The sequence below is a fragment of the Capra hircus genome, chromosome 4 (assembly GCF_001704415.2).
Source record: "Capra hircus breed San Clemente chromosome 4, ASM170441v1, whole genome shotgun sequence".
Lineage (NCBI taxonomy): Eukaryota > Metazoa > Chordata > Mammalia > Artiodactyla > Bovidae > Capra > Capra hircus.
This window is the reverse complement of record NC_030811.1, coordinates 76616987-76642520: the sequence shown is the minus strand read 5'-3', so window position 1 is coordinate 76642520 and position 25534 is coordinate 76616987. Positions and strand designations below refer to the sequence as shown.

Here is a 25534-nt window from a genome sequence, read left to right as displayed (position 1 = left end):
ACTCAGCTAATTTGGTGTCAGCTGATACTTCCACCGTTAAATTACTATCTTTATTTTGTACTTAGTAAATATCGGGGCTAGACTTTGAGCCTACGAAATCCTACTACAGTAGTAGGATCGCCTAATTTCACGGTCCTAATAACATGTAACATCCCACAATCATTTCGGTTGTTTCTAATCCAGGGACAATGATTATTAAAGGCAATTAAAATACAAAAAGACATACAGAAATGGTAACAAATACAAATAAACTTAACAAACTTTTTGGTTTTTGGCCTTGCTACATGGCATGCAGGATCTGAATTCCCCAACTAGGAAGTGAACCTGTGACCCTGCAGTGGAAGCATGGAGTCCTAACCACTGGACTGTCAAGAAAGTCCCCTAGCAAATTTTTTAAGAAGAATAATTAATTTATTAGGCAACAAACTGAATTTCTACATTAATACAAAGATCCAATTCTGCTAATTTCATTTATTTATTTTTGGTGAAATCTTCTTTGGAAATATGTAGGAAGAGATATATAAGAGAGACATACTAGTTTCCAATTAAAATTATTTTATCCCCTTCCCATGTTTCCAGGGAAAAGAATACATGCATGTGTATCAATGCTTTGTTTCTTGTTTCATTACATCCTACATGTCTTTTTTAAAAAGCCATTTTAGATCAGAAATATACAAATAAAAAATGCTATGCTTTGGGTAAATGATAACAGAACAATTCTGAAGTTAGTACAATGGCAGTTAAATAATCATATGATGCTTTTCTTACCATGTTTGCCAATAATGACAGGTCCATATTAATACAAAGTATCTCAAAGACAAAGACTTTGTTGGCTGACCATTGAACCCTTAGTAAATGTTTCTGGGGACTGTGAATCCAGATGAGAACAGTGGCTCCCAAATGATAGCCAATACTGGTGCCAAGTTGCTTGCTACATACAATTTGGGAAATTTTTTTTTTTTAATTCTCTGGAAAATTTTATGTGTATATAAAAATAAAATAGTATAATGAACTTCATCTATCTATTACCCACCTTCAATAAGTGTCAATATTTTGCCACTCTCATTTCATCTATTACCGATCATACAGCAATGAGGGGCTGGGGAAAACAACTCAAAATGCAAGATTTCTGAGTCCCATATTCTGCAGTAAGTCTGATTCAGTCAGTTCAAGATGGGACACAAAAATGGGATTTTTTTTTTTAATGAAATAATGTCATTAGAATCAACATGATGACATAGAGATTATCATACCAAGTGAAGTCAGAAACAGAAAGATACTATATGACATCACTTATATTTGGAATATAAAACAGGACACAAATGAACATATCTATGAAACAGAAACAGACTGACAGACATAGAAAACAGACTTGTGGTTTCCAAGGGGGAGAGTGGAAGGGGAAAGAAGGATTGGGAATTTGAGATCAGCAGATGCAGACTATTATATATAGGATGGATAAACAATAAGGACCTACTATATAGCACAGGAAACTATTCAATATCTTGTCATAAGCCATAATGAAAAGGATTATGAAAATGTATACGTATAACTAAATAACTCTGCTGTATAGCAAAAACTAACACAACATTGTAAATCAACTATACTTCAATAAGAATTTTTTAATGGCTTTTTTTTAAACACTCTAAGGCATAGGCAAATTTTCTAGTCACTACTTCATACTGTATAATCATAGAATATGATTCAGAATTTAAAAATCAATATTATGCTATATATAACATAGTCTGTTTTTTTTTAATATTCTTTATTGGTGGTCCTATTAAGCATAAAAATGAAGACAAATAACTTAAAGAATATGAAAGGAATTATTGTTTTCATCTCATGGTTTTGCTGCCTGCTTCTGCAGTCTCCCAGGAGTCATTTCCAAATAGATAAAACCAGTGTTCGCTACACAGGAGGCTCTTAAAAGGAGCAGCTTTTTTATTCTTCAGCAAACATCAACATCTATTCCAACAACAAATAAACACACACACACAAAACAATATATAAATATACTGTTGCCTCCAAGAAAACACACACCTATTGATAAGCCCTAGTTGTGAGAAATAGAAGAATCTCCATAATAACATTGGAATAGGCAGAATACCCTGATCCATTACTTCTAAAGGCTAGCCAGCCAGTTTTAGCCCTTTCAACAAACAAAAGCAACAGGTCATCCTTGACACAGGAGTATCCAGAAATTTCTTAATTATGGGACTGGTCTCAGTGGTCTAGCATAAAATAAACCAAATCTCCCAGATAGCCTGAGAAAAACCTAAGTGATCTTTGAATAGTGATGAAATTACTTTTAATGGATCAAAAGCAATAATGTCTGCTCTTGCCACTTCAAGTCAACATTATACTAGAGGTTTCAGCCAGTGAAATAAGCCAAAACAGACACTCAGATTGGAAAGAAAGGAATACAACTATTATTATTTATAAACGACATGATTCTGATATGTAACAAATCCTAACATCTCCACAGAAAAATTACTAAGATAAATGAGTCCAGGAAGGTCGTGGTCGTTTAGTCACTAAGTTATGTCTGGCTCTTGTGACCCCATGGACTGTGGCCTGGTGGAAGGCTTCTCTGTCCAAAGGTCAGTGGATTAAAAAAAAAAAAAATCGATGTGCAAATATGAACTATATTTCTATATACTAGTAACAAAAATCTTGAAAATAACATTAAAATAATTCCATTCACAACAGCATAAAAACTTTTTAAAAGAAGAAATACAAGATTTGTACACTGAAAACCATAAAACACTGCTGAGAGAAATTAAAGATTTAAATAAACAGAGCTGTCTTATATATATGGTTCCCTGGTGGCTCAGATGGTCAAGAATCCACCTACAATGCAGGAGACCTGGGTTCGATCCCTGGGTTGGGAAGATCCCCTGGAGAAAGGCATGGCAACCCACTCTAGTATTCTTGCCTGGAGAATCCCCGTGAACAGAGGAGCCTGATGGGCTACATACAGTCCATGGGGTTGCAAAGAGTCGGATATGACTGAGCGACTAAGCACAGCACATATATATACATAAACACTTTCTTTATCCATCCATCCGTTGATGAACACTTAGATTGAAAGAGTCAATATGGTTTAAGATTGCAATTATCCTTAAACTGATCCATAGATTCAACACAATCCTTATTAAAATTCCAGAGTTTTTGCAGAACTTGACGACCTTATCCCACAATTTATATGGAAATGCAAAGGACTGAGAATAACCAAACCAATTTTTTAGAAGAACACAGAGAACACTTCTTGCCTTTAAAACTTACTATAAAGCTACAATGATCAAGATACTGTGATCTGGTGTCAATGAAATAGAATTAAGGGTCCAGAAATAAACTCTTACATTTACAGTCAAATTATTTCCAACAAAAGAGCTAAGGCAATTCAGAGGAGAAAGGATAATTTTCAACAAATGGTGCTGGAACAATGCCACGTGCTCAAGATTATTTTAGATCCTTGCCTCACATCATATTAAAAATTAACTCAAAATAGACTATACACTTAAATGTAACAGCAAAGACTATAATACTTACAGGAATAAAATGAAAAAACACAGGAGAAAATCTTTGTCATTCTGGATTAGGCAAAGAGTTCTTGGACTGAACATGAAAAGCATGACCCACAAAACTGATAAACTGGACTTCATGAAAATTGAAAGTGTGCATTAAGACACCAACCACTAAGAAAATGAAAAGACAAACCATAAACTGGGGGGGGGCGCAAATCATAATATCTGAAAAAAGACTTGTATCTGGGGTATATAAAAAACTTTTATAACTAAATAGGATAAAAAATCAATTAAAAAATTCTGCAAATGCTTTGAAGAGACTGTTCACACCTTCTTTATCCATTCATCTGCTGATGGACACTTAGGTTGCTTCCATATCTTGGCAACTGTGAATAATGCTGATATGAATACTGGGATGCATGTATCTCTTTAAATTAGTGTTTTTGGTTTTTTTTTGTGCATATATAGCCAGGAGTAAAACTGTTGGGTCATATGATAGTTCTATTTTTTTGTTTGTTTCTTGAGAAAACTCCATACTGTTTTCCACAGTGGCTGAATGAATTCAGTATAAATCAACAGTATAAAGAGTCCCCATCCTAAAAATGGGTCAACTTTATGATATGTAAATTATACCACAATAAGGCTGTTTTTAAAAAAAAAATACCTGCAAGCACTGGTCATGCTAAATACTCAAAAGAAATTATCAGTTTGCACTATTCTTATGACAGGAGGAAAATATGTACCTCTAAAAACTATTACTTTCAATTGAAGTTTCCAAATTAAAATGATTAGAAATTTATTGGAAACTGACTTATCAAACCTTAAATAAGGTAAAAAGGTACTGCTACTCTGCCTATAGCACAATGTTTAAGAGCTCAGACTCTAGGGCAAGGTTTCTCAACCTCAGCACTAATTTTTATTTGACCTGGGCTAACTCTTTGCTGTGAGGAGGCTGTGGCCTCTAGACTGGAGGATGCAGTGGCTTCCCTGTCCTCTGCCCACCAGATGCCAGTAGCAGCCTGCTCGCTCCACATCCTAGTTGCAAAAACCAAACAACCAAATCACCTCTAGCAATGCTAAATGTCTCTCCCTTTAGGAGCAAAATCACTGTGGCTGAAAACCAATGCTTTGGATACAAACTGCCTGGGTTTAAATTCTCACCACACTATTAGCTATGTGGCAAGCTATTGAAATTGGTGATGGACAGGGAGGCCTGGCGTGCTGCGGTCCACATGGTCTCAAAGAGTTTGGACATGAATAAGCAACTGAACTGAACTGAACTGAAGCTATTTAACCTTTGTCTCAATTTTTTATCTGCAAAATGGCATACAGTAGTACCTCCCTCAGTTTTGTTTTGATGATTATCGTAAATAATTCATTTCCTAAAGAAACCGGCAAACAATACAAAGTAAGGCTTTTCTTTTTCAGAGGGCCAATGGAACAGCACTGAACTTCCCCCTCTATCTCTGGTTAAAATTAATAAAGCTTCCTCCTATTCTCAGTTTTCTCTCTGTAACTCCTACTGCGTTATTCTCAATAGCACTAACCACTATAAGAGACCAACATACTATTTGAATTGTTCACTGCCTTGCCTACACTATAAGCTCTACAAGGGCAGGGTATTTGGTCAGTTTGTTTTCTGCTGTTATCTGCAGCACACAGTATATGTTCACAGCTTCTTGTAAAATGAATGAATGAAACAACATATGAAAACAGAAACCTGAAGCTGTTTGAGATTCATTTCCTCAGATGGTAAAAATACAAGGTGGAAATACTGCTTCTTTAAGTGTGCACATTAATTCCGTCTCTTCATTCCAAAGCGAAAACCACAACCCAGTTGTGGATGTGACTAGTGATAGAAGCAAGGTCCGATGCTGTAAAGAGCAATATTGCATAGGGACCTGGAATGTTAGGTCCATGAATCAACGCAAACTGGATGTGGTCACAATAGATGGCAGGAGTGAACATCAACATTTTAGGAATCAGCGAACTAAAATGAACTGGAATGGGTGAATTTAACTCAGATGACCATTACATCTACTAATGTGGGCAGGAATCCCTTAGAAGAAATGGAGTAGCCATCATAGTCAACAAGAGTTGGAAATGCAGTACTTGGATGCAATCTCAACAATGACAGAATGATCTCTGTTCATTTTGAAGGCAAACCATTCAATATCACAGTAACAATCCAAGTCTATGCCCCAACCAGTAATGCTGAAGAAGCTGAAGTTGAACGGTTCTATGAAGACCTACAAGACCTTCTAGAACTAACACCCAAAAAGGATGTCCTTTTCATTACAGGGGACTGGAATGCAAAAGTAGGAAGTCAAGAAACACCTGGAGTAACAGGCAAATTTGGCCTTGGAATGCGGAATGAAGCAGGGCAAAGACTAATAGAGTTTTGCCAAGAAAATGCACTGGTCATAGCAAACACCCTCTTCCAACAACACAAGAGAAGACTCTACACATGGAATCATCAGATGGCCAACACCAGACTCAGACTGATAATATTTTTTGCAGTCAAACATGGAGAAGCTCTATACAGTCAGCAAAAATAAGACCAGGAGCTGACTATGGCTCAGATCAGGAACTCCTCATTGCCAAATTTAGACTTAAATTGAAGAAAGTAGGGAAAACCACTAGACCACTCAGGTATGACCTAAATCAAATCCCTTACGATTATACAGTGGAAGTGAGAAATAGATTTAAGGGACTAGTATGATAGACAGAGTGCCTGATGAACTATGGATGGAGGTTCATGACATTGTACAGGAGACAGGGATCAAGACCATCCCCAAGAAAAAGAAATGCAAAAAAGGAAAATAGCTGTCTGAGGCGGCCTTACAGATAGCTGTGAAAAGAAGAGAAGCCAAAAGCAAAGGAGAAAAGGAAAGCTACCCATCTGAATGCAGAGTTCCAAAGAATAGCAAGGAGAGATAAGAAAGCCTTCCTCAGTAATCAATGCAAAGAAATTGAGGAAAACAATAGAATGGGAAAGACTAGAGACCTTTTCAAGAAAATTAGAGATACCAAGGGAACATTTCAGGCAAAGATGGGCTCAATAAAGGACAGAAATGGTATGGACTTGATAGAAGCAGAAGATATTAAGGAGAGGTGGCAAGAATACACAGAGGAAATATACAAAAAACATCTTCATGACCCAGATAATCACAATGGTGTGTGATCACTCACCTAGAGTCAGACATCCTGGAATGTGAAGTCAAATGGGCCTTAGGAAGCATCACTACAAACAAAGCTAGTGGAGGTGATGGAATTCCAGTTGAGCTATTTCAGCTATATATGCAGAGTACATCATGAGAAATGCTAGGCTGGATGAAGCACAAGCTGGAATCATGATTGCTGGGAGAAATATCAATAACCTCAGATACGCAGATGGAGAAGGAAATGGCAACTCACTCCAGTATTCTTGCCTGGAGAATCCCAGGGACAGAGGAGCCTGGTGGGCTGCCATCTATGGGATCGCACAGAGTCAGACACAACTGAAGGGACTTAGCAGCAGCAGCAGATATGCAGATGACACCACCCTTATCACAGAAAGTGAAGAAGAACTAAAGAGCCTATTGATGAAAGTGAAAGAGGATAGCTTTAAGCTCAACACTCAGAAAACTAAGATTATGGCATCGGGTCCCATCACTTCATGGCAAATAGATGGGGAAACACTGGAAACAGTGGCTGACTTTTTTTGGGCTCCAAAATCACTGCTGATGGTGAGACTGCAGCCATGAAATTAAAAGATGCTTGCTCCTTGGAAAGAATGTTATGACCAACCTAGACAGCATATTAAAAGGCAGAGACATTACTTTGCCAACAGAGGTCTGTCTAGTCAAGGCTATGGTTTTCTAGTAGTCAGGTATGGATGTGAGAGTTGGACTATACAGAAAGCTGAGGACTGAAGAATTGATGCTTTTGAACTGTGGTGTTGGAGAAGACTCTTGAGAGTCCCTTGGACTGCAAGGAGATCCAACTAGTCCATCCTAAAGGAGATCAGTCCTGAGTGTTCATTGGAAGGACTGATGTTGAAGCTGAAACTCCAATACTTGTGGCCACCTGATGTGAAGAGCTGACTCATTTGAAAAGACCCTGATGAAGATCGAAAGACTGAAGGCAGGAGAAGGAGATAGACACAGAGGATGAGACGGTTGGATGGCATCACTGACTCGATGGACATGAGTTTGGGTCAGCTCCGAGAGTTGGTGACGGAAAGGGAGACCTTGCGTGCTGTGGTCCATGAGGTCACAAAGATTTGGACATGACTGAACTGAACATTAATTCCAGAGCATAATAAGAGTACCTCAAAATTATATTGCTTAATTTAAAAGAACTGTTCAGAAACCCATATTATTCACTACTCTGAAGTGGATTGGTATGAAAAGTGAATTATATTTCCAAAACCTTAATGAGTGGTTACTGTGTGCTAGGGACAACTGTAAGCATTGTACATGCACAAAATAATCTTTTAAGGTAATTATTATTTTAATCTCCATTTTGAAGATGAAGAAACCAAAGCACAGAAAGGATGCATCCAAAATTACATAGATAACAGTTGACAGAGGCAAGATTTGAACTTCCAGCCAGGGCTCTTCATTATGCTCTGCTGCCACTTTATAATAACTGTGCTGCTACCAGCCACTCACAGATCCCATATCTGAGAGTAAAGCTGAATAACAACAGAAAGATGAAGGGTTAAATTTATGCAAAGAGGACAGTAAGAAAGAGGGAAGAAGACAAGTGCAGGACAAGGCAATTTGAAAAAGGGGTATTATAGAAGAAGGAAATTTTTAAAATAGAGACTGGTCAACAACATCAAAATAGTTAACAGAAAAGAATAAGCACTAATCAACAACAGTAACAATAGTAATAAAAGACCATCGAATATGATAATTAAAGTCACTGGAAAATTTATCAAGGACATTTTAGAGAGAATAAACTTTAGGAATGAATGAGATTTTAGTCAACTATACTTCAATAAAGCTAGGAAAAAAAAAAGGATGCAAGGAGAATTGAGAGAATGGTATCCTGGAACGTATAGATTTCTAGATACTTGAAGGAAGGAAAAGAGAAAGACTACTGGCAGCTTTAAAAGACAGCAAGTATGATATAAAATTTTAACTTTTACAGTTAAACGCATTCTGATAGAAAACTATACTATTTAAGAATATAATTATATTATCATTATTAGAATATAATGCTATCAGTCTTAGGCATGCCCTCAGAGATACAGACCATGTTCTTAGACTAGTAAGAACAGCAGATACACAAGCATGAATCATGGTTCATTTTTAATGCTCAATTAATCAATTATAGTTCTTATGAATAGAAAATAGATGAGTTAATATTTTTAGCATTTTATAAAATGTATTATACTTATTGAATTACATCTGTATTATTTTATTTTTTACAAAAAATTTCTCTGAACAGGGAGTCCACGAAAGATATTTTTACTTGAATTTTTCAGATTTAAAAGTGGGGCAGTATCAGAGTAATTGTGATGCCTAAAGAGAAAAGAAATGAACAAAAGAACAACGACAACAGAATCTACTATCATAAGGAAAGGCAAGCACAACCACAAATTATTATCTTGTAGTGTACCTTGAAAGAGAAGCTCATCATTATTTTCTTAACAAATGAACTCATTAGGAAGAATAATGCTAGTTTAAGCTATAAAACTACTAATTAGCATATCCATTTGTTCCTTTAATGGCATTTTAAACTTACATGGCAGTATGTCCTTATATCTGTTCTTTTTAACATTTTCTTCTTTTTCTCCAGTGGCTGTGGGATAAATCTTTTCTGTTCTATATTTGGTTGACAATCTTCTTAGTCGCTTAAAATCAAAAGAAAAGAAGATTCAAATTCAGAAAAAAATCAGTATTTCAAAATTGTAATGAAAATCTGAATGATAAAAAGCTCTTCATTGAATTTTGCTAACCCCAATTTCTCACAACTCATTTTCTTGTTTTTCTAAATTCACGGTATCTCCCTAGCCCTTAGTAATTAATCTTAATAATTAACCCTAAGATTTTTTTTTCTTAGCATAAGAGCAAACCTAAGATTAATATTCCAACTAGTAATTTTAAAAGGGGGGGCAGCAGAATAAAAGTGGCAGTAGAATAAGAGTTTTACAGAATCCCCCTGACAATGCAGGACTCAAGAGACTGGGTTTCATCTCTGGGTGAGCAAGATCCCCTGGAGTAGGAAATGGAAACCCGGTCCAGTATTCTTGCCTGCAAAGTTCCATGGACAGAGGAGCCTGGCGGGTTACAGCCCATGGGGTCACAAACAGTTGCACATGACTGAGAACTGAGCACAACACGGCACCAGATATAAATAATTTTATTTAAAGAAACCATTAATAAGCTGAGTCAGAATATTTAACTCAGGATCTGAAAAACAAACTTTAAAATCACACCTAAAAGATTATATAAAAGTTCTTATTTCTTCTCTCAATAAACCTGGAGCACCCATGATGTGCCAGGCTCCTTCCAAGGCATAAGCTAATAATTACTCGTAAGACACTGCAAAACAAAGTTCTTTGATACTCAATTGGAAATGTTCAACAAAGACCAATTCTGCTTATTCAGTGCATTACAGAAGTGGTTTGTGAGTTAGTGAGAAATTCTTACCACATACGGCAGTAGGGATGTTCTCTGGGCTGGAATATTTCTGCATGTCAGTAATACACTTCCTGCTTTCAGAAGCACTGAAAGTCAGCATTGTGAATTGTTTAAATTCACTACTCAACCACATTGCTGAAATCTAATTTCAAAGGAACCTACTTTCTTCCAGGCTTAAAAACATATCGAAGATATTCTGGGTTTACTATTGAACAAAAGTATTAAATACAAATGAAAAAGATGTCTGGTAACATTTAACTTTTTCACCGTTTTATTTTTGATCCTTGTGATACTGATAATTAAGCAACTAAGAATAGTATGTCTATATTTTTACAGATAGAACTTTAATTGAAGATCTTTTACTTATTCTTGTATTGACATACTTAACATTTAACATTTGAAAGAATCTTAAAGTAGACCCTCACATACAGAATAGTAACCTTTTTTGTTCTTCTCTGAAAAACTCCTAAATTTTATCATCCCAATCTTAGAGATCTAAAGCAGGAATATATGTTTTTTAAAAATGAAAAATCTTAACTAGAATTTTGTTTTACACAGGCACAATGCCAAAGCAAAACTGTCCACTTTTATGATGTTATTTCCTGTAGTAATAAAGCTTTCAAAGTATGTAAGTGCGTGGCGGGGGCAGGGAATTGTAGTTGTTTAGAAAGTAAATGGGTGGTTTGGTGAGGGTGTGGGAAAACCAGAACTTTGACACAACACTGGTAGAAAAGAATATTTAAGGAGGGTAATTTGGCAATTACAAATACACATAACCTCTTAACCTAGGAACTGCACTTCTACAAATTTGTTCTCTAGATTAATGGCACACGCTCATGAAATGATGTACACATAAAGTTATTTATGGCAGAATTATTTATAATAGGAAAAGGACACAAAATTGGAAAAGACAGTAGAGGCCTGGCTAAAAAGATTTGTTTCATTTACAGAAGCAGATACGATAGGGTTGAAAACAATGATGAAGCTCTTAATATACAGTGAAATGGAAAGATCTCAAAAATATATATGAAGTGTAAAAAAGCAGAGAACACAGTAGTGTATATATTAGTGTTAAAAATATTCATTTGTATATGCTTGTAAGTGCATAAAACATCCCTGAGACTATTTACAAAGGTTGTTGTCTATGGGAAAGAGAATGAGTAGCTGTATGATATGGATGGGAAGGAAACATTACTACACATTCTTTCTTACATTCTGGATTATATGAATGCATTACCTATTCAAAAATAAAATTGTTTAAAAAAATAAAAGTAAAAGATTATTCACGATTTCTTTATTCTACATTAACAAAGTTCCTCCTAGTTACTTACATACATATCTTGCATATTTAGACAGAACTTTTGTATTTTCTCTGCTCAAAGATTTTCAAATATAGTATCAATGTATTATAAAATATTCTATGAGAATATGACTAACAGAAAGATAGCAATCCAAAGAGTAGCAGAAACACAGGGGTAAGAGAATAAAACTTAGGTAACTATCATTGAAAAAAAAAAAAAAATACACGCATACACTAAAAAAACCAAAACAAACCAACGAAAAACTACAAAGAAAAGGAAAGAAGGGACGAATTTAATTGTAAAATGTAAATGCACTTCTGGAATACCTGCTCCAGTCACTCCAAGCATTTCTTTTTTTATAAGATAAATTATGTTATTTAAATGTGCAAATTAAAATTTTTATAGGAAATTACTTTTCATTTCTCATATAATGAAACTTTAAGAACACTTTCGTGTACAAGTAAATATCTAATTGAATCTGAATTTTTACAGATCCAGTTTTCTTACAGACTAACACAACATGGGATGTTTATCTACAGTCATGCTTCCAACAAATCTATGTAAGTAGCGTACTTAGAAATTTTCTTACCTCTTAGAGATACTAACCTATGTTCTTACCTCTTAGAGATACTAATCTATGATATAATATAAATAAAACCATGGTGGTCCGTTAAACATAAAAAATTCTACCCAGCTATATTAAAAAGACACCTTCAAATAGGAACTTATTTCCTAACAAAAAGTCAGCTTTATAGTTAGTTGGTTGAATTAAAATTCTTGATCTGAAACTCTCTAGCTGTAAGACACTGAATATATTTAACCTGTGTCTCCTCCTCTGCAATCTCTCAGCAAAGAGCCTGGCATGAAAAAAATGGGCTCAATAATTGTTAACAATTACTATATTTCTGAAACTCTTTAAATGTTATTTGCTACTACAATTTTCTTTCTTTCTTTAAATAAAGCCTTTTCTAGATCAGAGATCAAAAGGCATCACATATTCTAAGCAATTTGTTTTCCTGGGAGTGTTGCATATTATAAAGCACGCTTCATTCATACTGTCAATTTTGAGCATGCTTCACAATCACCTGGAGGGCTTGTTAGACGAGAGACTGCAGGGACCCATCCTCAGAATTTGTATTTAATGAGTTCCCAAGTGATGCTGCTGCTGCTGTCTGGAGTCTGTGCTTAAGAACCCCTGGTGTAAAGTATGTTCAGGAAGGAGTATAGTGACTGAACTACATGATAAATACATAAAGAGAATGCTTGTTATTTCCTCTACTAAACTTTAAACTCTATGAGTACAAGATTACTGTTAGATTAAAAAGTATAATGCCCTGTATTACTAGAGCATACTTAATGCTTATAGGTTAAATAGGTTAATTTTAGAATAAGATCTGAATGCTGGGCTAAACAAAAGAAAATGGGTTTCATTCTTTTAATACCACATAACATATAATGTCTCAGTAGTGCTTGGAGGAAACATAGCACCACTAAGGTGGTATATGAAATGGAAAGTACTTACGCATATAATGTAATTTTAATTTCCTGACCACCATTTCCATTATCTGTAGTGATGTTGTCACTATGCAATTAAGAAACAGGTCATAATGTACTAAGGAACGTTATTTTTAAGGATAGTGCTATGTGACAGCTGTATGAGAACAGCACTGAACCAAACACTAATAAAAATTATTTATTTATTAAGTTACACATAACTATACTAAAGCAAGAAAATCACTGTCCTAACTGAGCAAAAATATAGCTAAATGGTATGTTTACATAAACTTATAAGTACTATTCACGCCCTTTATTATGTGTGGCTTTTTAACTAAGCAAAGGAAAAAAAAACCTTTAAGAAAGACATTTTCAGCTACCCTTAAAAGTCTTGAGAAAAATCACGTAATAAACTCATGATTCCACTCTAGAGTTTCTATTCTATAAAGCAAGTCTGGTCATTTTAAATCCCACACCTGAAAATTCTCCAATGGGTCTACCACGTCCTAGATAAATTACCAAATCCTTTAATTTTAACATATTTTGAAAGCTGCCTAATTTCCCAGCTTCTTTTTATAACACTCTCACACAGAGTATGACACTTCAGCCAGATTCACCACCCCCGCCACCACCACCAGCAACCGTCCACCCCTCATCACAGTTCTACAGGTTTTACTCTTTCTGGTGAGTTAATAGGAGGACTCTGGCTAGAGTGTTATTTCCTTTCTGAAGCCTCTCTTAAACCTTCCCTTCCTCATTGCTCCCAATTCGCAGAACTAAGTAGTCAAGAATTCACTGCTCTGTTACCACTTGTGAAAAGTATTTATAGTTTAATGTCTCACCCATTAGACTATAATACTGAAGACAGGGACTGGGTATCTTATTGTACTTTATAAACTAGTGCAGCACCAATCACATTAAAACGAGTGATTTCAAGAACTGTTTAATTAGACTTCTCAGGCAAGTCACAGAGTTGTCTCTGATATGTTAGAATTTGTGATGCAAACAAAAACAGGGTTTAACAATCACTGTGCTTTAACGTTTCAAACAAATCACTTTCTCTTTACTTTTTAAAAACAAAAAAGGTTTACTCCCCAATCCTAACTCAGTAACTGATTCTCAGAGGTCTCTAAAGCCATATACAATATGACTATCCTCTTTAAGGTATTCAGTTGTGTGTCAAGACTTGGTTCTTTAAAAGCGTACTTTCCTTGTTTATCTAAGGACCAAAGCTAATGAGAATGTGTTTGTGATGCTTGTTGACTCCAGAACTGTCTGTTTACTCGACTGTCCACTGGGTGTCCTATAGGCATTACAAAATGTCCAAAGCACATGTCCAAACAGCACCACCATTCAACAGCTGCTCAAGCCTAAGAGCTGGGAATCATCCTGACTCCTACCTTTACCTCGTCTCACTCAACATCCAATCAGTCCATTGGCAAGCTGTGTTAGCCCCACCCCTCAAACTTATCTAATTCTCTTCCTATTAACCAAACAGACTTAGAATTCAGAGCACATGTAGACAAGAACAAGTATTAAATTTGATTCTTACCCAGATTTTCAATCAGGACAATTAAGAAAACAAATTGACAGAAAAACAGTAGAGCTTAAATAAAATTAAAGTAACTCAAATTCTTTTTGGTGTAAGATGGAAAATAGATAAATTAGGTATTAGAGATCAAGCCTTCTCATACTCTGTTATTAGGCCATACACTACTGCCTCCAGTTCCTGCCACTAAGTCGCTTCAGTCGTGTCCGACTCTGTGCAACACCACAGACAGCAGCCCACCAGGCTCTGCCGTCCCTGGGATTCTCCAGGCAAGAACACTGGAGTGGGGTGCCATTTCCTTCTCCAATGCATGAAAGTGAAAAGTAAAAGTGAAGTCGCTCAGTCGTGTCCAACTCCCAGCAACCCCATGGACTGCTGCCCACCAGGCTCCTCCGTCCATGGGATTTTCCAGGCAAGAGTACTGGAGTGGGGTGCCATTGCCTTCTCCCCAATTCCTAAATGTCCCCAATAATTGAAAAAAACAGTATCAACTTCATAAGACACTAATTTTGGTAAATATGCACACAAGAATATGCAAATTATAATAATGTACCTTAAAGTTAAATAAAGTGAAATTACTTACTTTAAGCTTTAGTTACACTGTAGCAAAATATAAGAATAACTAAACAGTACTGCTTTTGCCATTGTTCTGAAATATTTCAGGAAAATTCATCTTAAGTTTTAAAAATCAGAAAAGTTTTAAAATTCATCTGTGTGTACTGTGGCACATAGTTGGCACACAGTAACAACTGTGAGAGGAAAAAATTCATTTGGTTTTATGCCTAAAATATTAATGTTATCAGTCACAAAAAGCCACTGAATCATAATACTACTGAGTTAACCCAACGACAATAATGGGATGATTTTTAAGAGAAAATTCAAAAATTTAAAACCTCAAATACAAACTAACAGCAGCAAGTAGTAAAATCAGAGTATAATTCCCATAAAACATATACTATCTCTAACTGGCTATTCTTTATATATTTACAAATATATTTATGTAAAAATATGTATGCTACTGATAATAACTGTTATAAGCAACTGAAATAACAGGTCTTTCAACTACACAACTGCAATGTTTACCTTTAGTTGCAGATTATGCAACTCTGCCTTTCAAAATTCATACTCCTATCTTTGCTCACCCTTTTACCTAACGCTGCATGACAGACTAACTTATCTGTCATTCTTCTTCAGAACTGCATAGCTATGCCTTCTCATTAAAGCTAACTCAGGCCTATACAGCTGATTCATTTTGCTATACAGTAGAAAACTAACATAACATTGTAAGGCCACTATACTCCAATGAAAGTTATTAAAAAAGAAAAATCTAAGTCAGAGCTAAGTCAAAGACATACTTTGAAGTAAATAGGGGCCAATCGTGGGCTTCCCAGGTAGCACAGCAATATGAAAAAATGCACCTGCCCATGCAGATGTAGGTTTGATCCCTAGGTCAGGAAGATCCCCTGGAGGAGGAAATAGCAACCCACTCCAGTATTCTTGCCTGGAGAATCCCATAGATAGATGAGCCTGGTGGGCTACAGTTCACAGGGTCACAAAGAATCAGACACGAATGAACACGCATGCATAAAAGGGGCCAATCTTACCAGTCTTTAGGTAATAAAACAGTTTTACTCTTTGTTCACGTAAATTTCAATGCTTCAGTTATTTTCAATTGGCCAAGCAAACTCCTTGCTTCTTTACAGCTAAGTACAGAAATCATCTTGTTGAAACATTTCCTGAGAATAGTACTGGCACCCACCCCATCTTCCACTTCCTCCAATATTGCTTCCTCATTTCTACCCACAGCACTTGATATTTATCTCTCATCTAGGACAGATCCCAATTTGCAATAATTATTTATATGTGTACATATACCATCCCCGATAGAATATAAGTTCCCTGAAGATAGAGACCATGACTTATTCTGTTAATAACAGCTACTACCAGTGTAACCTGTGACAAATTCCAGCAAGTCAATAACACTGTTTAGGTCTTCTCAGGTGGTAATATTCAGAGCGAAAGGATGCAAACCAGAATTGGCCAGTAAACTTAGGAAGTGATTTTCCTTCCCTCCTTAAACTTCATTACCACTTCATAATGAGACAGCTTTGAGTCAAAGAAGCTAGGGTTCAATTCCTAGTTCCATTAAACACTAGCAAAGGAGATCTCTTCAACATAGTAGTTTTATAATCCTCCATGAATGGATGAAGCAATAGATCTTCATTTTGAGAATTAGTTTTTAAATAAACCTTTGTACTGCAGACTTTATTTTAAAACAATAAATATGGCAAAGCACAAAAGCTAACAGAAAAAAAGGTAGTAAAAAATTTCATATCAAGCCTGTAATCATTTTTTGCATACCCTAGACAACAAGCAAATGGCTTCCTTTTCTTAAAGGAAAGACTCCAGTTCTCTAGTTGGAAAAGAAAATATAGTACTTTCTCGAGATCAAAATATTAGAAGGATATAATTCAAGTTTATCCTTTGGCTACCTCTAAGCTATTTTTTTTTTAATGGAAAAAAACTAGAATCCTATTTGAACTAAGAGGACAATACAATTGTTTTGTTAATACAGCAATGGAGGGACTTCTGTTGAGGTTCAGTGGTTAAGATTCTGCGGCTACTGCAAAGGTCATGGGTTCAATCCCTGGTGAGGGAACTAACATCCCACATGCCACGTGGTTTAGTCTAAAAATAAATGTAAAAAATAATTAATAATTTAAATATAGCAAATGGGAAAAAATGGGTTCTCAGGTTTATTTTTGTTTCTGCCCACAAAGTCCTCACCTTCTCTTTCATCTGTTTTTCATCATCCTTTATCTCATGCCCCTCTAACCATTTAACTCATGCAACCACTGATTCCATATTTTCTATGTCAATCCTAACTTCAAATATTTTCTTCCACTGTCCCCACAGCAAATTGCTCAAAAATTTCCAAAATCTACATATTAATACTCTGGCCTCTGACTATGCTTCCCTTCATCTGGTTATGTCTTGGTTTAAGAAAACACAATCACTATAGTCCTCTTTACTCTGTAGTCTAAACTGGGAAATACTCTAAGCCTAGACTCTCAAAGTATTCCAAAGCAATTCATTACTAACCTCATTATTCCAAAATATATAATATAAATACACAGTAAACTTGAAGATTTTTAGTCCCAGGGTCAACACATTAAGTTACAAACTGTCCAACTGAAAAATAGAGACCCTTCAAATTAATAGTGTGGATGCACAATTCATATTTTCATCTTTGCAGAAGCAAATGTAGCACAGGAAGAGTCCCCTCTGCAGTCTCAGAAAGCCCAATTCACATCTACCGCTATCTGGAAATGAAACTTATACCTCTGGTAAGCCATTAACTCCTGAACCCCCTGAAAATGTCATTCTTCTCTTTACCACTCGTACTGAAAACTACTTCTATGAAGTCATCAATAATCTCCAAAAGGCATCAAAATTAATAGCCTCAATTCCTATAAAGTGTTTACCAAATGATCTACCTCCTAAAAACTCTTTTCTTTGATTCCGTGAAACAACTGTCTCTTGACTTTCCTCTTACCCTTTCTGGTCCTTTAACCATGTGTCCTCTATTCAACTATAGTCTCCTCAGATTTTGTCTTTTAGCAAGTCTATCCCCTGCTCCTTACGACTCCTTTAACTATTACATTGGGCTTCACTGGTGGCTCAGTGGTAAAGAATCTGCCTGACAATGTAGGATACACAGGTTTGATCCCTGGGTTGGGAAGATACCCTGAGGAAGGAAATGGCAACCCACTGCAGTATTCTTGCCTAGAATCCCAAGGACAAGAGGAGCCTGGCAGGCTGTAGTCCATGGTGTCAAAAAAGAGCAGGACACAACTTAATGGTTAAACAACAAACAACTATTATAAGACACAACCCCCAAATCTGTGTTTTCTGCAACATTCACAATAGCCTCTCAAATCTAACTGGATACAAAGAAATTGACGGATTTTTTCAAATCCTTCTATGTCCCTTTTGATTTTCATGGCACCTCTGCCCTCCTTAGCCATTCAGGCTGAAAATCTCCCAGTAGTTTTGGACTTTCCCCATTTATCTGTCCACTTTCTTCCTCTCACATCCAACCAGTTTCAAGTTCTAGTGTGAATACCTCAGTAAACAGCTACCAAACCTGGCCCTTAACTTTCTAGTCCCACTACCAATGAAGAAAGATAGTTGTTTTAAGGACAGAATGATGGGTAACTTAATTTTCTTTCCTTTAATTATATTAAAGGAATTGCATTGTCTTTTCAATTAAAAATATTTAAGAAACCCTTTGAATGACTAAAAAAAAATGGGAAATTTGGTGGCATAACAAAATAATAAATAACTGATAATTAATGTATGCCAAGGAGACAGAAAAATGCATTTGTGTTCATCACCTTGCATGCAAAGCACCCTACCCAACATTCACCATAGAGCTTGCCTTTAAATATGTAAAGACTGAGAAGAGCATAAAAGATCAACAGATGAGGAATTTAAGGAACATTTTTAATTACCTGCCTCAGATTAGCTGACTTCTTATGGTGGTGGTTTAGTCGCTAAGTCGTGTCTGATTCTTGCGACCCAATGGACTGTAGCCCACAGGCTCCCCTGTCCATGAGATTCTCCAGGCAAGAATACTGCAGTGGGTTGCCATTTCCTTCTCCAGGGGATCTTCCCAATCCAGGAATTGAACCTGGGTCTCCTGCATGCAGGCAGATTCTTTCCCAACTGAGCTATCAGGGAAGCATCTGACTTCTTATAGAAACTAGCAAATACCAAAATATCTTTATTTGTATATTCAAATAGTGTCTTTTTTTTCTTAAAGACACTAAGAGATTTTAATCTCTTTTTGTGTGTATCCTAAGATTTGATGCCATACCAGAACAGAATACTTGAGACCACAATGCTCATTACCAGTTACAATTTCTATTTAAAATTCAGAAAGTGTTTCCAACTGTACATTGTAAGTCTATTTAGGCAGCATTAGACAAAATAAATTACAGGCAAAATTCTAGAATGGCTCACTGATGTTCTCCCTAATCCTTCCATTATGGATCTATGTAGACACCACATATATCCTTTAATTTACCTAAAAGCTTGAAAATTACCTGGCAAACCAGGCTTAAGTTTACAAGCCATATTTTTGCGTCTTCTCACTCCACTCCCCAAGTCTAGTTACATATAAGGAACTCCTATTAAAGGATATGCTCTGCCAATTTCCCCTATCAATGCATAAAAATGCTTTAATATGAAGTATTTATGTTTTTAAGATATAAAAAAATTAGGTATAATAAAGGATCTACTTGTACACAATCATTTCATTTTTCAAAAAGGAGACCAAGTAGAGATAAAGTCAAGTTAAGTTGCCAAACTTTTGTTTGTAAATTTAAATTTTAAATTCTTATTAGAGACAGTTTGGTAATTTCTTAAAAGGTTACCATGTAATCCAGTAATTCCACCCCTAGGTTCTTGCCAGGAGAATTCCAGGGACGGGGGAGCCTGGTGCACTGCCATCTATGGGATCACACGGAGTCAGACACGACTGAAGTGACTTAGCAGCAGCAGCAGGTATATACTCACAAGAACTGAAAACATATGCCCACACAAAAAACTATACACAAATGATCATAGTAGTATTACTCATAAGAGTTAAAAAGTGGCAACAACCCAAATGTCCACTGACTGATAAATATAAACAAAATGTAGTCTAGTCAAACAATGGAATATTATTTGGCCATAGAAAAGGAATAAAGTATTGATACATCCTTAACTGATGAAAGTTGAAAACATTATGCTAAGTAAAAGAAGGCAGACAAAAAAGGCACATATCATTCCATGTATATGAAATGTCCAGACTAAACAAATTTATAATCAGAAAGTAGATTAGTAATTTCTAGGATGCTGGGATGAGGGGGAATGAGGTGTGACAGGTAATGGGCATGAGGTTTCTTTTTGTAGTGATTTCTGATATTAGATACTGATGATTTCTTGCAAAAAGTATTTCATTCTGGCATTATTTTAGACTTGGTCCAGAAAAGGCCAGATTATACTACTGTGAAGGTACGTCCACCCAAAGTTACCAAGGGCATGATTTTGTCTTCACATATCTCTTTGTAATAAGGATAAATATTACTCCTCTTCAAACAAAAAGCCAGACAGACTTCAATCATGAAAAACTAGGACCCACCTACATACAATTATCAAGATTTCTGCAATATTTTAAATAAAAACAAACTTGCAGTAACAGAGTAAATATGCAACAAAAATAATTTACAAATAAAATCTAGAATGTGCTTCTTTAATTTTAGAATCCTTGAATCAAAACAACCCAAGACTTTAAATAAAAGATGTGACATTTTGATGACTTTCAAAACCATGGTCAAAGTCATTGAACAGAATTTACTAATATTTCCTCTAGTAAAACCTTTACTAAGACAGGCAGAAGATAATGTCAATCTGTTTGGCAATCTTGGTAGAAAAAATAATAACTGAAACTTCAGCTGATTTTAAGAATTCTTTTTTTTTTTAAGAATTCTTAATTAAACTGAATTATGAGTCCATATTAACTGTTCTGAGAGAATTTTACTTTGAAAATGATTCACAAGTTTTATTTTATTATGACTGTTAAATTTTCATAAACTGTGCTTTTTGTGCAAAAGATGAATATATAGAAACACTATATAAAGGATTCCTACAACTCAATAAAAAAAAACATAATTTAAAAAGAGGCAAAGGACTTAGACATTTCTCAGAAATATATATATAAAGCATATGAAAAGATGCTCAATATCACTAATCAGCACAGAAATACAAATCAAAATTACAATGAGATGCCACCTCACCAGTGCAATGGCTACTATCAAATAAAACACCTCCCCCCCCGCCCAGAAAAAACGAGTGTTGGTGAGGATGTGTAGAAACTGTAACCTCTGTGTACTGTTGGTAGGATTGTAAAATGGTGTACCCACTGCGGAAAATAGCATAGTAATTCAAAAAATTAAAACTTGAATCCAACAAGTCCACTTATGGATATATACCCCAAGTAACTGAAAGCTGGCTCTGAGACAGGTACATGTATACTCAAGTTCGTAACAACATGATTCACAATACCAAAAGGTGAAAACAACCCAACTGTCCAAGGATGGGTCAATGGATAAACAGAACATGGTATACAGATATAATGAAATACTAATTGACCTTAAATAGGAAGGAAATTCTGACACATGCTGCAGCATGGATGAAACAAGAAAATACGTTAAGTGAAATAAGCCAGCCACAAAAGAACAAATACTTTTTATTCCACTAAAATGAGGTTTGAAGACTAGTTAAAGTCATACAGATAAGAAAGTAGAATGGTAGTTGCTAAGGGCAGACTGGGAGAAGGGCAATAGGAGTTAGTTGTTTGATGGGTGTAGAGTTCTGGTTTTGCATGATGAAGAGTTCCAGAGACTGGCTACACAACAATGTGAATATACTTAGAACTACTAAACTGTACACTTACCACAATTAAAATGTCTTTTTAAAAAAGTAACAAAGAAACCCTCCGTAGTTGTTTGAATAGAAATTAAATGCCCTAACCAATATAGGAAAGGGACCAGCTAGCTGTTGGGAAGTGCCTTTAAAGTGTCTCAGATTACCAAGTCACACAATATTGATGTAAGGTTAGATAGCTCTGCTCTACTAATGAATTTCTGCCTTTTCATACTGTTCATGGGGTTCTCAAGGGAAGAATACTGAAGTGGTTTGCCATTCCCTTCTCCAGTGAACCACATTTTGTCGGAACTCTCCACCATGACCCGTACCTCTTAGGTGGCCCTACACGGCATGGCTCACAATTTCATTGACTTAGACAAGGCTGTGGTCCATGTGATTATATTGGTTAGTTTTCTGTGATTGTGATTTTCAGTCTGTCTGCCCTCTGATGGAGGACAAGAGGCTTATGGAAACTTCCTGATGGGAGAGACTGACTGAGGGGGAAACTGGGTCTTGTTCTGATGGGCAGGGCCATGCTCAGTAAATCTTTAATCCAATTTTCTGTTGATGGGTGGAGCTGTATTCCTTCCCTGCTATTTAAAGTAAAATGTGAAGTCTCTCAGTCATGTCCATGGACTCTTTGTGACCCCGTGGACTGTAGCCCACCAGGCTCCTCTGTCTATGGGATTCTCCAAGCAAGAATACTGGAGTGGGTTGCCATTTCCTTCTGCAGGGGATCTTCCCGACCCAGGGATTGAACCCAGGTCTCCCGCATTGCAGGCAGATGCTTTAATCTCTGAGCCACCAGGGAAGTCCTGCGATTTACCTGGGGTCAAACTATGGTGGAGGTAATGAAGAAAATGGAGAGCTCCTTCAAAAGATCCCATGAATGTACTGCTACACTCAGTGCCCCCAGCCCTGCAACAGGCCACCACCAACCCACGCCTCTGCTGGAGACTCCTGGACACTCACAGGCAAGCCTGGGTCAGTCTCCTGTGGGGTCACTGCTCCTTTCTCCTGAGTGCCGGTGCACAAGGTTCTGATGCGCCCTCCAAGAGTCTATTTCCCAGTCCTGTGTAAGTTCTGGCAGCTCTATGGTGGGGTTATTGGTGACCTCCTCCAGGAGGGCTTATGCCAACCCAAGTATGCTGCGCCCAGAGCCCCTGTCCCTGTGGCAGTCTACTGCTGGCCCATACCTCCACAGGAGATGCTCAAACACAGTTCCATCTCAGTCTCTGTGGGGTCCCTGGGTCCCGGTGCACACAAGGTTTGTTTGAGCCCTCTTAGAGTCTCTGGCGGGAAAGAGGTTTGATTCTAAATGCGAATTCGCCCCTCCTACTGTAAAGAGCAATATTGCATAGGGACCTGGAATGTTAGGTCCATGAATCAATGCAAATTGGACGTGGTCAAACAGGAGATCTCAAGAGTGAACGTCAACATTTTAGGAATCAGCTAACTAAAATGGACTGGAATGGGTGAATTAACTCAGATGACCATTATATCTACTACTGTGGGCAGGAATCCCTTAGAAGAAATGGAGTAGCCATCATAGTCAACAAGAGTCGGAAATGCAGTACTTGGATGCAATCTCAACAATGACAGAATGATCTCTGTTCATTTCCAAGGCAAACCATTCAATAGCATGGTAATCCAAGTCTATGCCCTGACCAATAATGCTGAAGAAGCTGAAGTTGAACGGTTCTATGAAGACCTACAGGACCTTCTAGAACTAACACCCCAAAAAGATGTCCTTTTCATTATAGGGGACTGGAATGCAAAAGTAGGAAGTCAAGAAACACCAGGAGTAACAGGCAAATTTGGCCTTGGAATGCGGAATGAAGCAGGTTTGCCAAGAGAATGCACTGGTCATAGCAAACAGCCTCTTCCAACAACACAAGAGAAGACTCTACAATGGACATCACCAGATAGTCAACACTGAAATCAGATTGATTATACTTTTTGCAGCCAAAGATGGAGAAGCTCCATACGGTCAGCAAAAACTGACCAGGAACTGACTGTGGCTCAGATCATGAACCCTCATTGCCAAATTCAGACTTAAACTAAAGAAAGAAATGGCAACCCACTCCAGTATTCTTGCCTGGAAAATCCCATAGACGGAGAAGCCAGGTAGGCTACAGTCCATGGGGTCGCAAAGAGTCAGACATGGCTGAGGGACTTCACTTCACTTCAGGGGAAAACACTAGATCATTCAGGTATGACCTAAATCAAATCCCTTACGATTATACAGTGGAAGTGAGAAATAGATTTAAGGGACTAGATCTGACAGACAGAGTGCCTGATGAACTATGGACTGAGGTTCATGACACTGTACAGGAGACAGGGATCCACCATCCCCAAGAAAAAGAAATGCAAAAAAGGAAAATAGCTGTCTGAGGAGGCCTTACAAATAGCTGTGAAAAGAAGAGAGGCAAAAAGCAAAGGAGAAAAGGAAAGCTACCCATTTGAATGCAGAGTTCCAAAGAATAGCAAGGAGAGATAAGAAAGCCTTCCTCAGTAATCAGGGCAAAAAAATCAAGGAAAACAACAGAATGGGAAAGACTAGAGATCTATTCAAGAAAATTAAGAGATACCAAGGGAACATTTCAGGCAAAGATGGGCACAATAAAGCACAGAAATGGTATGGACCTAACAGAAGCAGAAGATATTAAGAAGAGTTGGCAAGAATACACAGAAGAACTGTACAAAAAAGATCTTCACAACCAAGATAATCACGATGGTGTGATCACTCACCTAGAGCCAGACATCCTGGAATGTCAAGTCAAGTGGGCCTTAGAAAGCCTCACTACGAACAAAGCTAGTGGAGGTGATGGAATTCCAGTTGAGCTATTTCAAGTTCTAAAAGATGATGCTGTAGAAGTGCTGCACTCAATATGCCAGCAAATTCGGAAAACTCAGCAGTGGCAACAGGACTGGTAAAGTCCAGTTTTCACTCTAATCCCAAAGAAAGGCAATGCCAAAGAATGCTCAAACTACCGCACAATTGCACTCATCTCACACACTAGTAAAGTAATGCTAAAAATTCTCCAAGCCATGCTTCAGCAATCTGTGAACCAGGAACTTCCAGATGTTCAAGCTGGTTTTAAAAAAGGCAGAAGAACCAGAGTTCAAATTGCCAACATCGCTGGATCATCAAAGAAGCAAGAGAGTTCCAGAAAAAACATCTATTTCTGCTTTATTGACTATGCCAAAGCCTTTGACTGTGTGGATAATAATAAACTGTAGGAAATTCTGAAAGAGATGGGAATACCAGACCCCCTGACCTGCCTCTTGAGAAATCTGTATGTAGGTCAGGAAGCAAGAGTTAGAACTGGTCACAGAACAACAGACTGGTTCCAAATAGGAAAAGGAGTACGTCAAGGCTGTATATTGTCACCCTGCTTATTTAACTTATATGAAGAGTACATCATGAGAAACACTGGGCCTGGATGAAGCACAACCTGGACTCAAGATTGCCAGTAGAAATATCAATAACCTCAGATATGCAGGTGACACCACCCTTATGGCAGAAAGTGAAGAAGTAAAGAACCTCTTGAT

The 25534-nt window shown here is 36.9% G+C and overlaps 1 protein-coding gene across 2 annotated transcripts in view; it reads right to left on the bottom strand.

Annotated features, from left to right (window-relative positions):
* Nucleotides 1–25534, bottom strand: part of PTPN12 (protein tyrosine phosphatase, non-receptor type 12) — an 85886-nt gene that overhangs the window by 38264 nt on the left and 22088 nt on the right. For both annotated transcript variants that reach the window (XM_018047268.1, XM_018047269.1), the window contains exon 2: nucleotides 9264–9372. In XM_018047268.1, coding sequence (XP_017902757.1) covers nucleotides 9264–9372 — 109 coding nt within the window. The remainder of the gene's footprint in view (nucleotides 1–9263; nucleotides 9373–25534) is intronic.